Source organism: Anopheles funestus, chromosome 3RL, assembly GCF_943734845.2.
Source record: "Anopheles funestus chromosome 3RL, idAnoFuneDA-416_04, whole genome shotgun sequence".
NCBI lineage: Eukaryota > Metazoa > Arthropoda > Insecta > Diptera > Culicidae > Anopheles > Anopheles funestus.
The window spans coordinates 39,460,553-39,477,456 of NC_064599.1; the positions used below are offsets into that span (position 1 = coordinate 39,460,553).

At 42.6% G+C, this 16,904-nt stretch overlaps 2 protein-coding genes across 26 annotated transcripts in view; one reads left to right on the forward strand and one right to left on the reverse strand.

Moving 5' to 3' along the window:
- The first annotated feature begins 903 nt into the window (after positions 1-903).
- LOC125768817 (integrin alpha-PS3-like) lies at positions 904-5,901 on the forward strand. The gene is made up of 6 exons (XM_049436975.1): positions 904-1,470; positions 2,114-2,496; positions 2,558-3,253; positions 3,325-4,444; positions 4,511-5,459; positions 5,538-5,901. The coding sequence occupies exons 1-6, from the start codon at positions 1,313-1,315 to the stop codon at positions 5,598-5,600; spliced, it is 3,369 nt and encodes a 1,122-aa protein (XP_049292932.1). The 5' UTR covers positions 904-1,312; the 3' UTR covers positions 5,601-5,901.
- Positions 5,902-5,990: 89 nt separating this feature from the next.
- Positions 5,991-16,904, reverse strand: part of LOC125768809 (transient receptor potential cation channel trpm) — a 68,886-nt gene continuing 57,972 nt past the window's right edge. For 17 of the 25 annotated variants that reach the window (XM_049436946.1, XM_049436934.1, XM_049436947.1 and 14 more), the window contains 13 exons: positions 15,858-16,892; positions 15,626-15,778; positions 15,101-15,166; positions 14,292-14,348; positions 12,742-12,771; positions 11,948-12,088; positions 11,725-11,882; positions 11,421-11,611; positions 10,893-11,138; positions 9,930-10,768; positions 9,324-9,858; positions 9,134-9,259; positions 5,991-9,067 (listed from right to left, as the gene is read on the reverse strand). In XM_049436946.1, the coding sequence (XP_049292903.1) occupies positions 7,938-9,067; positions 9,134-9,259; positions 9,324-9,858; positions 9,930-10,768; positions 10,893-11,138; positions 11,421-11,611; positions 11,725-11,882; positions 11,948-12,088; positions 12,742-12,771; positions 14,292-14,348; positions 15,101-15,166; positions 15,626-15,778; positions 15,858-16,892 (4,707 nt within the window). In that variant the 3' untranslated portion in view covers positions 5,991-7,937. The remainder of the gene's footprint in view (positions 9,068-9,133; positions 9,260-9,323; positions 9,859-9,929; positions 10,769-10,892; positions 11,139-11,420; positions 11,612-11,724; positions 11,883-11,947; positions 12,089-12,741; positions 12,772-14,291; positions 14,349-15,100; positions 15,167-15,625; positions 15,779-15,857; positions 16,893-16,904) is intronic. The other 8 variants (XM_049436958.1, XM_049436940.1, XM_049436944.1 and 5 more) reach the window with 4 other exon arrangements.

The window sequence follows — 16,904 nt, forward strand, 5'->3', positions numbered from 1 at the left end:
AAGCCACTCGCACAGTAATGGTGGCGAAGGAAATACAACGGAGCGCGGATGGCAAGTGAGCGAAGAAAGTGCAACCCCGAAAGTGGGTCCATACGGGTCCATCGTCCGGCCCACACGTTCCATGTGTGGCCGTCAAATCATTAGATAGGCAAGGTGCATAACGTTCGAGCTTTACTGCAGCGTGCCTCCAACATTCCCGGTGTGCTGGATTTTCCACTTCACTCGTTACCTCCGTGATCTTCCTAACTTTGTTGTAATGTTTGCTCTCACCATCCTCCATACTCTATCCTCTATCTCTTTCAAATGAAGACATGATTTGTGGGACATCGATCAACTGGTTCCTGATCAAGCGATTGAGGGATCGGACGGGCTGAATCCGTGGAAAGAAAGAGCTCGACGAAGCTAATGTAGAAAGAAAATTCACACACAGCGCAGGATTTATTACTCTCCTCATTTACATAACGTTCCGTATGCGTAAAGATGTGAGAAAATAGGAAGTAAACAGTAGCTGATTCGTGCTGTACATACTTATCGTATCGCAAACGAAAACCGGCGGCATGTAGTTCGAACTGGAGCAGTAGCACGGAATGCAAACAAAAAGGCAGAACTGTTAATAGACTAATTTGTTCTACATTTTTTATTCATTTTTTACTGGTTTGTGTATCCGAAATAGATTACAATTAAATTTACTAATAGCATTATTATAATACAGCAATACTGGAAGATTTCAGTTCTTCGACGGGATTATTCGATTGTTCTTGTGAGATTGGAACGAAATGGTAGGTTTTTCCTTAAAGATATTGTTTCTTTAATTTACAAGCAAATGTAGCAATGCATTGAACAACAAGGCTAGAAAGAAAAACACGATAGGAAGAATTATTACATACAGTCTTCCGTAAACATCTGGTCAGTAGTGGTTCAATCTAAATTGTTATATCATTCTCAAGTTGGTGCATTTGTTCTATTATTAAATTATTCATGCACATTTTACATGTATTGTAGCCTTTTATTTCGAACAGTTTTGAGCACATGTACGTGAATCACTCAACCCATACAAGATCACATTTGCTCAGCTGAACTTTTGTATGGCAAAATTTCTGCAACCATGTGTTTGATAAACTGCTGTTGTTATCACTACTGTCTAGCAAAACGGACAAGTGAGTTAGTTCTGTTTGCGGATTCGTCAGTGCAAGACGTCTTGTAAGAGGGAACAGAAAATAACCGTGGGTTATTAAGTGAATGGATACCAAAACTAATTTACATACAGTTTAGTTAAAAAAACCACCCATAACTACTTCACCATCATCAGAAAATGATCTCATTAGTGATTTTCACGTGTGTGTGGACTGTAGAGGGGTTTAATTTATCGCCCAACGCCAATTATGTATTCAATCATCCAGTTCTTAAAACGTTTATACCGCCGACACGAAGTTCTTATTTTGGATTCTCAGTCAACCTGCGCGCAAGTGGGTAAGTCACTTATTTATTTTGTTACAAGTGAGAGTGAGTAACTTTTTTTTCCCGGAAACGATGCAGTAGTGCGTGATAAAAAAAAAATCATTTGTATCGTTATACCGGTCATTGCGCCTTGCACTGCGAGACGCAGCGATAAATTGTGTGTCGCCCTGACAGTTCTTTTATGTTACAAAGCATCACACAAGATGAGTAACTGTCTTTAGAACAATGAGCGGTGCAGCTAACATTATGAATAATATGATAAATCATTCATTTCAGAGGTCTCATTCAATAAAATTGTTATTTTGGTAATAAATGCGATGTTGGCCAGGATTTTCAATTGAAATTCTTCTTCTTCTTCTTCTTCTTGGCTTAACGACCTTACAGGTCACGCCGGCCATTTCTGGCTTACTAGACTTATTTTACCACGTAGCCGGATAGTCAGTCCTTGCTACGGGGGAACGGTCCGGATGGGATTTGAACCCGGTCCGGCCGTGTGGACTGGCGCCGTTTATCACATGTACCACCGGACCGCCCCAATGTTATTGAAAAGCCCCAATTGAAATTGAAGAGAGTTAATTTCTTTTTTCACCTACGCAGAGACGTACTTATAAAACTCATATTAATCGACACTTTTGACCTTATCATCCATTGTTAGGGTAATAGTCGGAGCACCTCAAGCACAGTCGGACTTTGAATATCAGCGAAATATAAATGAAACAGGAGCTATTTATAAGTGTAGCTTCGCGAACCATTCTACCTGTGTCCCGTTCCGTCTTGACCGGCAGGGTAACACCAACTACGAGGACTACTATACCAACCATCCCGAGATACGATCGGAGTATAAGGAGCACCAGATGCTCGGAGCAACGGTAGAGGGACTCGGCTCCGATAGAGCTTGGTTTGTCGCTTGTGCTCCACAACTTAAGGGCAACGTCGAGAGAGCGTACCTTTTGCATGGGATTTGCTACCTGACCGAGGGTACCATCGAGGTCGATGAGCCGAACAATTTGTACAAAATAAAACCACTGCGTCTTAAAGGTAGGATCGACAAGGATCTGCAATAATACATGTTACTTTCAATACATAATTTTAATTAAAGCACAACAGCGAAAAACGGGCTACAACTATATGTACGCAGAGCTAGGCTTCAGTCTGCACGTGACAGACGACGGGGATGAAATACTTATAGGAGCACCCGGCGTTATGGATTGGCGAGGCACTGTTCTCCGCTATCGCCAACGGCCAACAAAAACTAACAACCAGGCGGTTCCTCGAAGCAATGTTTACCTGGAGACCAACTGGAGGCGGCGCCTAACACATGAATGCGTTGTGCCGGATCCAACTTACACTAATATTCCTCCAAACTCCTACTTTGGATACGCTATCAGTTCGGGTCGGTTTCTAGGAACTCAAAAAGTCCTGTATGTGGCAAGCGCTCCCCAAGCACGCAAACAACACGGTGAAGTGATCCTTTTCGACTATGCCGACAATCACACCATCTGGGAGGCGGTGATCGTTCGATATCGAACATTTGTAGGTCATCAATTTGGCGAATATTTCGGGTACGCACTGTTGACGGAGGACTTTAACAGTGATGACCTTCCGGATCTTGCAATCGGTGCCCCAATGCATAGTCGCGCTGTGGATTACGATAACGGTGCGGTATATGTACTGCTCAACATGGGCGAACTGAACTTCGAACTACAGACCAAACTGATGAGCTCGTATGAGTTGGGAGGCAGGTTTGGTACGAGCTTGGGAAAAATCGGTGATCTCAACAGAGATGGATATGGCGGTAAATAGTACAATTCTCTTGAAGGTCCATCGTATCGCTTGTGAACATACATTTCTTAACACCTATTGCAGATATTGCAGTTGGGGCACCTTTTGAGGAGGATGGAACCGTTTACATATTCCTCGGTTCTCCAAATGGGCTTCAGTCACGACCAAGCCAGCGGTTGGTACCATCGCTTACTCAGTCACCAAAACCACCGAGACAGCCACACATGTTCGGTCACGCACTTTCTCGCGGTGTCGACATCGATGGTAATGGGTACACGGATCTGGCCATTGGAGCACCAAATGGAGAGGCCGTGTACGTGTACCGCTCTTATCCTATCGTACGCATTGAGGCAAGAATTAATTCCACCAAGCGAGAACTACCCGCCGAAGGTGGAGTCTTTCAAATAGCCCTATGCTGGTCCACGGACTACCCTGCAGGTGTATCGTTTCCCGTTGTCCTACAATACACACTGGACGTTGATAGCCAGATGGGGCGAGCATCGGTCAGTGATAGAAAGAATCCTGAGAAAAACCATGAAATTGCAACAATTGGAAAAGATCCAATGTGTTTAGAGTACAACGTAGTGGTTAATGCATCGCCAACCACACTCTACAAACCAATCGCAATCGAGATCGAGTTCGGTATAGCCCCAACTGCAACGCCCCCAAAGGATGGGAACCATTTTTGTGAGCACTGTGCCATTCTTGATCCACAGGATTCTAATCGCGTCCAGGAGCGTATCCCGTTCAAAACCGGCTGCCAGAAGGAAACGTGTATCACGGATCTCAAAATTACAAACATCCGATGGGTTGACGTAGTGCCACCGTATGTAATTGGAAGTGCAAAAACTGCCACCCTAGAAGTGGAGATTGAAAATGCAGGTGAAAATGCATATCTTCCACAACTGAACGTTACCACTTCGTCATTCCTTCGCTTGATCAACCCTTCATCAGAATGTCTGCAGTCACAGACCGTACATGACCAGATCAGCATGTTATGCGATTTAAATAATCGGTTACCACTGAAAACGTTGGCCCGAACTAAATACTCACTCACATTTGATGTCACACAGCTCCAGGCGTCTGTCGGGTATGTAAAAATTCTCATTCAAGCTTTAACCACTAGCAAAGAACAATGGCCTCGGGATAATGAAATGGAGGAACGACTACATTTGCTGGAATTCAGTCAAATAGATATTGTAAGGTAAGATGTTTCAAACGTCCTTTAACCTCTACAACACTAACTCCATCGCTTTTTAACTATTTGCAGCAAAGTTTTACCACGAGAAGCAAACCTAAATACACAGACAGGTTTTCTGAATATAACTCAGCTGGTAAAATTGCACAATAACGGACCAAGTGCATTAAGCGATGCTTTGTTGCTTTTAGACATTCCTCTTCGCTACACGCCATCTCATCATGGTGGACAGAAAAGCTGTCAAATTATAAGGCTTGCGGATGTAAACGTACGAAGCAGCTATAACAATACACCGTTGGAGGTGGACTGGATTCAACCAAACTCTGGGAAGGAATTACTAAAACAAACGTTTGCTTTTTATCGGAAAAATCTGCCCGAACAATTTATTCCCAGACGGGTAATCAATGAAGTTGAAGTTCCTAGTAATATTGAATACTCCAGCAGTTCTAATCCAGGAAACGATGTATCAGCTGAATTTCCATATGCAGAGCATCCATTTGGGGACGGTCTTGGAGAGGATGGTGCACGAGCGAAAAGATCTAATCTTTGGCTGCAACCTATCCGACAAAACATAAGCAATATTCAGCTGGACGACATGCCACCAATGCGTACTGTTTATTTTAACTGTGCGCAAAACCTTTCTACCGTTGAATGCCTGCAGCTGCAAATACGGTTGCCTCATTTGCCTGCGATCAACAAACCCATCTTTGTCGAGTTGCAGTACAAGCTGAACCTGAACGCAATCGAGCCATGTCTGCAAGAACAGGAAGACATTTTCGTGGTACAGACACTGAGCGACTTACAAAAGCCGTCAGCTAACGTTCAGGATACGTTCAAAATTGCACGTAACAATCCGTACACGGTCGTGTATCGGGATGCCAGCGTTAGTACACCGATTTGGATCTACGTGTCGTCGTCGTTCGGGGGACTAATACTGTTGGCAGTGATAAGCTACGCAATGCATCGGGTGGGATTCTTTGAGCGACACATGAAGCAAGAAATGAGGAAAATCAACCGTGAGGTAAGTGTAAAGTATTGATTTTTTTCCCAAGATATAGATATGTAATGTTAACATTGAATTACTACATTTTTGTTATAGAGCGGAATCTTAGACAGTCCAGCGGATATGGAGTGCGTAGATGAGGAAGTTTCTGAAATATAATGAGTTAATATTTAATCACACATAACAATTTAAAGGATAAAGATAATAACAGAATTATTTAACCCAACGACTTTTGACTACTAAGAACTAAGACTAAGAAGATATATGAAGAGTATTTAAAGTTCACAGTTGAACTATGTTGTTCAGCAGTAACAGAACCCATTAGATCAAGTCACTCCAATGTGTGACTTGCAGACATAATGAAGTAAGCATCATGAATCATTGTCCATCAGCTTCTCGTCGAGAAGTGTAGGCCGGTGTATCATCCTGATAGCTGGTAGAATGCTTCCAATCCCTATCAAAGACTTTCTATAAAAAAAAGATTTTTTTTCTTATTTTTTCAAAAAAAAAATCCATACTTACGTCACAAATAACAAAAGTGTGTAAATCTTTTTTCCATTTAACTTTCAATTTATTTTCGAAAACATTCCTGTGCTTTCTTCAACCAATGTGCATTCTTCGATCTGAAACATGTGTTTTTAATTATTGTAACTTAAAGAATACACCTTGACGGCTCCTGTCGTAGCCGATTTACAACCCATGGGGGTATCTGAAGGCTAAATAAACGCAACAATGTATGTATTGTCTGTAATAAAAAAATAATAATTTCTTTATAACAGCGGTACACGCGCTTTCCTCACGGGAAGGTGTATCCATTGTAAATGTTTTCACTCCTATTCAGTACAACCCATTTATTGTAGTAACAACGTATTCTATACTGCTTCTGCTGTGTCGATTCATTTTATAATAGTCATTTTTACTTCTGCTCTGCTATGTATTATCAACAAACTCCAAACGATCGTCTCACCATTCCAACTGTGACCTCATTTATGTAAACACTTTTTTACGACTTTATTGTTTCAACGCACAACTCTCACTATCTATTGGTTGCACGATACTGGTTCGGTCATGTTTCTGGCCATACTACCCCCCATCACTCTGTTTGCCATACTGATACAATTCAATAATATTGTCATATTTTAGTACAACACATGTGAGGGATCGTGGACTGCAACCTTGATCGATCCGTGTATCCATAATTTTAGTTTTGAAGCTCATACTTTTATTCCGCTGTGATCTTCACTTTCCATTTCGTGCATTCCAAATGGTGCTTTATAAGCTGTACGATTTGTTGTGTACTTGCCCACCTAAATTAAGCGTTAATATAATTTTACATAAGAATTGTGAATTCCTTCATAAACATATTATGTTCAAATTAGAAACACGGCGTAGCCGTTCTTTAGCAAAGAAATACTTTAAATGATTCAAGCCATTAAAAATCTTGAGATATATTACATATAAAATATGACTTAACATAAATTTAAAGCTTTCAACAGCTTTTCTTTCAACCATCTATAGGTCGTACATGTAAAAATGATTGTAACAAAGTTTTGTTAAAAATATACATCATTAAACACAGTTGTACAGTTTGTTTCTCTGACTGCGGCTGGTAAGAGCATTGCATTAAGCACCAATATGTATGTTTACAAATTAAAAAAAAAATAAAAGCAACAAACAACCGTTCATTTTAAGCACTATGTGTTGTGGCAGTTCCGTATTGGCGTGTTCCACGCTCTCTATTCGGGTTATGTACCATACTTTAGACAATTTATTTTTTAAGAGCAAAAAGTATTGCCCAAAAACACACAGCTTGCAAACGCATTTGAACGCGCAACTATATCTTATTGTTATTTCACCTTTTTCCTTTCTGTTTTGATTGCATGTGACCTTCGTGGGAGAAGAAAATTTTAAAACGGTCCTATTCTATACTAAGTTTGCGCTCCATTTTGTTATTTCCCTTTACAGAACTTAAATAAAAACAACTCCTGGTTAGACCGTTCCTTAAACACAGCATATTGCATCTCTCTTTAACATTTCATTTCACAAAAGTGTTTAACGGTTGGGACAAGTGTGCGTGAAAGATGAGACACAGCTTTACGGAAATTTAATCGGTAGGAAAGTTCTAATGTTTGATATGCATCTGCATTTGCTAATGGGGGCATGTTTTGTTGAATGTGAAACGCTATGATGAAATACGTGAACCTTCGATAAGCTCTTGCAATTCCATTCAGTGTTCAGACCAATTTGATGAGCTTCATCATGGAAACCAAACCATCTACAATGCATACGTACGATATATAGACGCTCTTGTGTATGATTAAGTACTTGCGTACTTCTGTAAGTACCTTCTTGTAACAGTCGCACAGGGAACATTCCCCGCATCACATCAGTGATATCAAGCGTATTCGGAATATGTCATTCCGTTTTCTCCCCGCGTCACACACTCCCATCCCCATCTAAGCTAACATTTACCTCTGTCGGAGGGTACAACTAAAATCAGCACATAGTTTCATTGAAGGGTGGCTCGGTATCCTCATCCGTGCTGCTCTTTATGTTCGACGATAGCTTCGCAATTTCGTCCTGTACCAAGTTCGTGCTGATGCACGGTATCGGTGCACTCGTATCCCGTTGCGGAACCTCTTCCGTGCTGGTGGAGCTACTTTCCTTCAGCCGGCTCAGTACACTCTTTGGTCCCAGAACGCTCAAGCTATCGGTGAAACGGGCCGACCGTGGTGGTTTGTTCGGAACCAACCCCGAACTGGACGGAACCGAACTACCCGGGACGGCCCGTTCCAATCCCTCCGGAATGGAGCCACCACCACCGTCCTTGATTCCCTTGTCTTTGCTACATTTCAACAAGCCCGGGCGCATTTCGGCTGCGGTTGAGCTGCTACCTAGTGATGAGGTGCGTTTGGTCTGGAAACCGCCACGTTCACCGTCGGATACTGCGGCGGCGACCGCAGCTGCCGCTGCTATCGACGGTGCTGAAACCATTTCGATAACGGTTGAGTTGAGGCTCGTTTCGCCATCGATCGACAGATCGTTCGTGATCGACGAGTTGTCGATGTTGAACGAACTGTTCGTTTCGTTTGAGCTTTGCTTGATGAATCGGTACGGCTGCAGTGAATATTCCGTATCGGTGCTGGAATTTTTCTGCAAGCTCTCACATGACTTCTTGTACAGTCGGCTAGCACCATCGCAAACGGTGGGATTAAGGAACGAGGATTGCATGTATTGCGAGTTGCGCGGTGAGTTCTGGCTGGATAGTGAGAGCGGCGAGTTCTTCGAATCACGCAACGAATTGCGATTCGATGCGGGTTGCCGTTCGTGTTTCATGGTGAAATCCTCGTGCCCCAGGCTGCTGTCCGCCAGTGAGACAATGTTCGATTTGGATGGCGTCACCGGCAATTCGATTGCCGTCTCGCGCCGTAACATTTTGCGCGGCCCGTGCTCTTCTGGTTCGGTATCGTCGAAATACTCGTCACTGTCCTCAAGCGAACAGCGTGTTTGAAATAACTTTTCCATCATCATGTAATCACTGTCCTCACATTCTTTCAGATGCTGCTTTTCGATCATAGCAGCAAATTCGGGATTCGTTAGTTCGTTTACGTTCTTTGTACGATCTTCTGTGAAGGAGATGTAAAGAGGAGTTAGATGGAATAACAAGAAACAAGGGTACGTGCACTACTAACCCCTCAACGAGCTGGTAGGCGATGCGATCATGTGACAAACGCTCTCCAGCTCATCCGTGATGGAGGTGTATTCCGTGTGTATCTGCAGGAGAAGATGTCGTCCCTTCGGAACAGTCCGTTGTACAGCTGCAAACAAACAAGCAAATAACATTTATATTTTTGAGAGATCTCTATGTTTCAGAAAACTTACGTTGATCGTTGCCACTATCCGGCTCTGATTGTGTGATGCTGTGTTGCCGCTTGGAGAAGCCCATCTGGTAAAGACTGGTCTGAGATTTATTAATGTCAAATCCTCCTCCGGACGCACTTTCCGAATTTCTTCGACCACCTATTCCTACGTTACCACTCCCTGCTGGTGCCGTACCGGGTGGTTGGACACCCGTAGCTCCATTCGTGGCAACATTCGGGCCCGGGCCACACATGGACGAGTTTCGGCGTCTCCCGGCCCGATGCCGCAACCCTTCGTAGTTCGGCTCAACCATATCGTCTAACATTTCGTCCCCAACCAACGTTCTGTCATCCGCTCCTTCCAACGGCGTTAGTGTATCCTTACTTTCGGTGCTAGCAGTGTCTTGTCGGATGCTTAAAAATGGAGGCGGTGGCGAAGGTTTTATCGTTGGCATGTCTACCGGGGAGAGTGCCTTGGTAACGCTACCCACCGGGAACAGTTCCAAGTCTTCTGAGCGGATGGAAAATTTACGATCCCGGTCATTTTGCTGAGAGACCTAGAATTTATAGGAAATGATAATCGGATTAGAACAAAGCGTAATCTTCAGTGCATTATTTCAACCCATACCTGATCCGGCGATCGTTCTGCTTCACTTTCCTCCAGGACCGTACGGACCTCCAGATGCTTTCCATCATCGAAGATGTACGCATCCGGACGCACCTCCGTCAAGGATCGGTTAAACTTTTTCCTTTGCGTCGTTGGTGGTGGCAAAATGTAGCTATCACTCTCCGAAATTGTCCGTGTCCGTTGATCCATTATCATCCCTACCGCCATACCACCGGGCGGTGCATTTCCGCTTACATTCCCCGTCGAACCCTGCGTATCGTTCATCAGCGTATGTGCGGACATGAACCGATGTATCACATCGAGGTGGTTTAGTATCTGTTCGGCCGATTCTTCCACCTTACGCAAACGAAACTCAATGTTCTGCACGGCCGCACTTTGGATGTTCTCCTTTTGGTTGATGTCTTCTATCTTCTGCGCCATATGGTCCACCCTTTCGTCCGTATTTTTTATACGCTCTTCCGTCGACTGTTGTAGCAGTATTTCCTGCTCGCGGAAGTAACCCTCGACACACTCCTCCTCAAAATCGTACAACCGCTCCATGTCTTCCTTTTCAAGAAACAGCTTCAGTCCATTATCGCGCGATTCTTGCAACCCTTTAGCTTTTCGTATTGCGTACCGTAGCAGCGAATAGAAATGGCACAACGCAATCAATGGTGGGGGCAGGACTGGTTTCTGCTGGTACTCCATCACCACCGTAAATCGCTGGAACATCCAAACCTGATGCGAGACGGCATTCACCTCGATAAAGATGTTGTTGAACACGGCAATCAGTAGATTGATTAGCAAAATGTTCGCTATCAAGAGATACATCGACATTGCGATTGGTGTCACCCAGTGGCCTGAAATCGGACAAAAGATAAAACGTTAGATTCAGTCCCGTGTCGCATCTCATGCGAAGGTTGACGGTGTATTGCTTGTTTAGCAGCGTTGCATTGCAATGTGTGTTGATGGCGTGTCGCTTACCCGTTACGCATGGTGGTTGTGATGGGTCTTCACCGCACGGGGGATCAATATCGTCGGCAAACACTTCTCCGTACAGCATGAAGTACGGCTGATAGTACACATCCCGTACCAATCGCCAGCTGGCATCGTTGTTCGGAAACAGTATCGCCTGTCGGCTTACACCAAAGCTCATCAACACCACCAGCAACAGTACCACGAAGTAAATCATGTTTTTCACCATCTTGCCCATCATCGTCACCAGTGGTCCTGTGGGACAGCATACACACGGAACACGTAGAACACATCAGTAAACCAAAATCAATCACGATGGTTTGCTTTGCGAGACAGAGAGAGACTACAGAACTACGGTACTTGGAGCTGGTAGTAAGATAAACATTTTACTTGTAAAATGGCTTAAGGTAGAATATTATTTACTATTCAATTTACACTTGGAAGAGGAAAACATTCAATATTATCCCTAAATGGGGCATCAACAGCATCGAAAAATCAATGGAAACTTAACTTCGACGGGACAACACATTTACCTACCCAAATATTTGTTTACACCTAGAATGTTCAATATCCGCAAATACCAATAGATGCTATCCACGCAATATATCACTCGACCGATGTCCATCGTGTACGGCCGCATCCGCAATGCCAGCCCTATGAGGAAAAATATGATTGCGGCTGCATCGCATGGGTTCCACATGTTCCAAGCCCACACGGAAAACTTGTGCCTGACAGAGGGAAATAGGAACAGAAAGGACGAAACACGCTTTGATTAATAGTCGAACGGGTTGAACCTTTTCGTTGGTCCGTATGTGTATGTGTGTGCGTTTGTGTGCCTTACGATATTGCCACCGGTTCGGATGATACGATCTCGCGTATCTTCTCACAGCCTAACGTGGCGATATAGGAAATGGCGTAGCATTCCTGCCAGCTCGGTGTTTCCTCCATTCGCACCAGTACGGTGTACGTAAACAGGACGAGAAAAAACACATACGCCATCTGGAATGGGATAATCGAAATGTAAATCGTGCACGTGAACGGAGTTTATGCTGCCAAACACTTACCGAATCGGCCCAAAACTTTGTGATGGGTGCAGTATAGAACTCGTAGAATTTTTTCTTCAGCTTAAGAGGTCGCTGCTGGCGCCCATCGCTGTCAAACAGGTAGTCCTTGTACTGTGTGTTTTCCGAATCCGTTAGTGAAACCTTGGAAGTGAACATTAAATAAGGGAAATGTTTTATTTCTTGTTTTCATTCATTATATCCCGTCGTGCGTTATAAGAGCTGGTTAACACCGTGCAATAATCGCATTCATATTAATAATCAAAATACTGGCCAACACACTTTTCAACATGTGTTTAGTAACACACACTTTTGAAGCTAATAAGTTTTACAAAAAATGGTTAAACTTTTACCTTATAGATAAATGTACGATGTACGAACAATACAGTACATCTAATTAACAACATAATACAAATAGATACAAATAAACACGGGTTGTTAAAGGATGTTAGTTTCTTTAGTCAGGGTAACTAAAGATAATTATAACACTAATATTAATATTTCATAAATTTAAAATACTTAATTTCTAATGAAAATGGATACATCTCATGATATGGGCATGATACAAGCAACCAATTGAAAGAAAAAATAAAACCTTAAGCTTGTCTCTATGCTAGTACTATTTAGCTAGTCTACTCATCCATGTGGCCATTAAGTAGATGCAGTTTGAAAGTGGAAGCTACACGTGAGCAATAAACACACCAAAAAATTAAACTATCAAGCTATATATTTGTTTGCAATAGAAAACAATAACAATCAACATCATTCTGGAGGAATGTAAAGTGATGCGGACTAACTTTTGAGCTCAAGCATCCGGTCAGACCTACCTAAAGGGAATCAAAACAAAAAACCGGGTGTTAGGTTCAAAAATAAAACGTGATTTTTTTTTTTGCAGAAATATTTTGCAACGCCTAGATCCAATTTGAGTGATCAGAAATTGTGTTGCGTGCTTGTTGTGTTGTGTGAATTGTATTCGCCTCAAAGAACAAAACCATGTTTGTAGCGATATTGCAAAATTGCCCCGATGTTATCTATGCTAGCTTATTGCTGATTTACTGAGTTTCGAATATTTGTGGTATACAAATGGAATTAAAAATAAAACCCACACCAATGTGTCCCGGTTGGTGGCATTAGGCGTGGGAGCAATAAAAATATACGATAAAATGAAAACTACTTTTTTCTGGAGCAACTGTACATGTAAACGATCCGAAATAGTTAAAATTAATTCCGAACATTCAATTCCAACGACTGGTAGGGAACTTTTGGGTTACCGTTCTGCTTAAACTATATTCATTCATTCCTTTGGACACATTAAATAAACTCGAATCGCTTTATCGTAGTGAAAGCTCGTATTTACAACGATATCAACTTTACAGTGTCCGGGTTAGTGCGCTTGGCCGGTTGTGAAGGGTTTGTTCATTAAAAATCATCTTACACATTCACCGAATGGAAAGACGACATTGAACGGTGACTTTTGTGCCGGTTTGGTAATGCATTTACATAAGCAAGGATACATCATTTACCGTGCCCGGCATGGTAAGTAATGGGATAGTGAGCAAAGCGTACATAAAAAGAGTTTTAGGGCAGTTAAAACCAGAGCGCAAGATATACATTTCAAGGATCGCAGCAAAGGGGACAGCTAAAGCAAACTTATCTGGGAATACAGATACAGGACACAATTTATTCACACGGATACGGACACGGAAAACATTGAAATGTTTATGATTTATTTCATATATTTGACACCATGTGACTTATAAAAGACACCTTGAGCTAAAGTTAGTTTTCCGAAAGAATAATCACAAACGTAACAAATCGTAAACTCGTTGAAATGCTAACAAAGATGCAGTGTGAGGAAAAAGAAAGGAAAAATAAATGTTTTAAACACATAATTGCTGGAGCTCTTATGACTGTGTGTTAACTGTTTGACTTTGCTGGTGTTAACATTGCTAGTGTATGATCATTGAATGACTTTGGTAAAATAAACATGTTGGCACTAATTTAATTAATCAATTCATCAATTTTATTTTTTTTCCACTGTGCTGCTGATTGTGTGCATGTTTGTGTGCTCTTGTGGTTAGTTTATGAACGGACGTTTGTGAGAGCATGTTATAAAAAGAAAATAAAAACTCCTTTAATCATTCGTTTGAAATCTCTCTAAATCCCACCCAAAAACGAACAAAAAAAAATCGAGTTAAAAACACAAACACAAAGTCTTTTATTAGCACTCGGTGGGATTTTGTTTCGTTTGCTATTAGGAAGATTAAAACCAGAAGAAAAACAAAACAAAACACTACACAGTCGACAGTATACTAAGTGGTGCGCGCATGGCACGGGGCACACTTACTTTTCCATTTTCCTGCACTTTGGTATCTTTCATTGAGTACGTATCGGACAGAAGCGCCTAGGATGAGAATACAGCAGCATGAAAGGACATTCGGTTCGGTACAAAATTCGGACGTAATGAAAGAAAACAATACCCGGACATATTTCCACCACCCTGCCCAGGTTTGGCTGGGGCGGTGAGAAAGTACAAAGAAGGACAAACACACTAACAGTAGGACTACATGGAGTTGTGATTGTGAGGATAATAAACAGGATACGAACAATACAATTGGTCGAAAGGTGGACGTAAATGTGGTGTGAAAGGGATCGAGAGGTAAGACTTGATAGACCTAATCAATAGAAGGAGAAATTCAGCTAGTGTACAAATTGTTATGTGCCAAAACAGTATGATTATAGCAAGAATGAGGATGAGCTGTATTAGTCATTAATTCAATCGGATTTGTTTGTTGTACAATATTAGTATATATCGATTATGAATTTTTGCAAATTCCAAATAGCATCACCAATTCAATTTAACTAATTTACATGTATACTCGCTACGCTTGCTCCAATACTAAATTCACATACCATATGTTTATCAATATATACTATACTACTGATAATTTGGTTATTGTTGCCAATAAACATACATTTACCAATTGTAGTTGTTACTAACTTAACTTTCTTCTTTTTAGATACACATAAGTGCAATGGAAGTGTTTTGCAGAGCAGGATGATAGATCAGTAGAAGATACTAGTGAAAGAAGGAAACTAGTGGGAAGATAGAACAATCTACAAGGGACTAAGAATTACGATGGCTACAGTGAATACCTGTGGTGTTGGCACTGCACTTTCGCCGGCGGGTTTCGTGCTTTGAGTAGAGTTTGCAAGAGCTTTCTACAGGGAAGTGAAATACAACACCACAAATAGGTTTTGTTTCTCGACACATACATCATTTTGGGTTTAAAGGGGTAGAAAATTATTTGCCGAAACGTGTTAGTATGTTAGCCGTACGCATATGATTAAGTACAGTGTTCCGAACATTTGCACCCGCAGCATATCACCGACGAAGCAATAGTGGCGTATGGCGTAAATGTTAGGCAATTAAGGTGAGATGAGTTAGGTTTCAAACCGTACACACGGAATCACGCACAGGAGAAAAGAGAAAGAGAGAAAGAGAAAGATAGATAAAATTCAGTGAAAAAATACGTGATCCTTCGCGGGGAACAATGCCCATAGATGGAAATCAAGGGTACGGTATACGGTACTGAGATAGAGCGAGAACGAGAGAAATGTTAAAGGTTTATACATAAAACCAACCACGACATACAGTGTCGGAACTACAATCGGACATACCTCTGCATCCGTATCCTTTTTATCGCGATCCTCGAAATCGAGATATTGATTTTCCAAATGCTCTTCTTCCGTTTGAGGCATCTGCTGTAGTTCCTCCTTCGATTTGAAGTCTAGCTTCCTTATAAAGAATGGACATAACAGTCCACAGATAACCTTTAAGTAAGAAGGGAAAATTAAGATTTTGGCGAAGACAAAAATTACATCCTTTTAAATTCTTTTCTGATGCACTTACCTTAAGATTGGTGTTTTTTCTCGTGCGCAACCCACCCATCCAAAGGTCGGCCAATATTATCTGACTGCAGGGATGTGCCAGGATCGCGCGATGATTCGCAGCCACGGCTAGCGAAAGACAGCTCTGGCTGGACCAAGACTGCAGCTCACACGTCAATAACCGCTGGGCCCGTTCCGCATCCTGTCGATAGCAGAAATCCAGCAGCTTCAGTCCTTTACTCTCGAATTCCTTTGCATAGCTGCGCAGCTCTTCGTAGATCTCCGTGTCAAGATCATCATCTGCCGCCTCGTGTGCCATCGCTTTGTACAGCTTGCAGGCGACAAGCGACTTTGCCAGCGCTTCTTCTCCATGTGTCCACATCAGCAATGCCATCTGCTGTCGCTTGGTCAGTACGGCCCAAATTAACAGTTCGTTAAACGGTAGCTCGAACAGTGCCATATCGGTCGTCACGGGCAACAGTCCGGTGACGAGACTCATCGAGTTAATACCGGCCGTTCGCTGAAAGGTGGATGGCTTCCGATGCGTATTGACATAGCTGTTCATCACTTTTGCGTAGATCGGACGAAATTTGCGCCGTGTGTAGTACGATCGGTATGCACCACCCATCAGCTTGTTAATAACCAGCCCGATGTCGTGCAGTGTGTAGACGTATCCTTTAGGTATGTGTGGTCGAACGTCACGCAGGATATATCCGAGCGTGTTGGCCGGACCATGCTTGGTGTTGTACAGCTCTTCCAGCCGTGGTATAGTGAGGAACTTGCGCATTGACACACCATTCTCCAGCAATAGTTTGACGAAGTCGATACGGTCATGCTCGAGTGCTTGCATCATCGCTTCGTCCAATGCACCGTGTGGCCATTCCTGACCGTACACGAATATCTCCGATCGTGCGATGTCGACCCGATTCCAGGTAAGTGCCAGGCTGAGCTGCTCCGGTGGACTAAGGTGCTGTGATTTAAAAAGTGCAGTTAAAATCGTTTGGTCCAATTCCTGAGTATTGCCCTCCGGTCGGTCCTGTATGCGGAACACCGTAATCTGTGTGCCGGA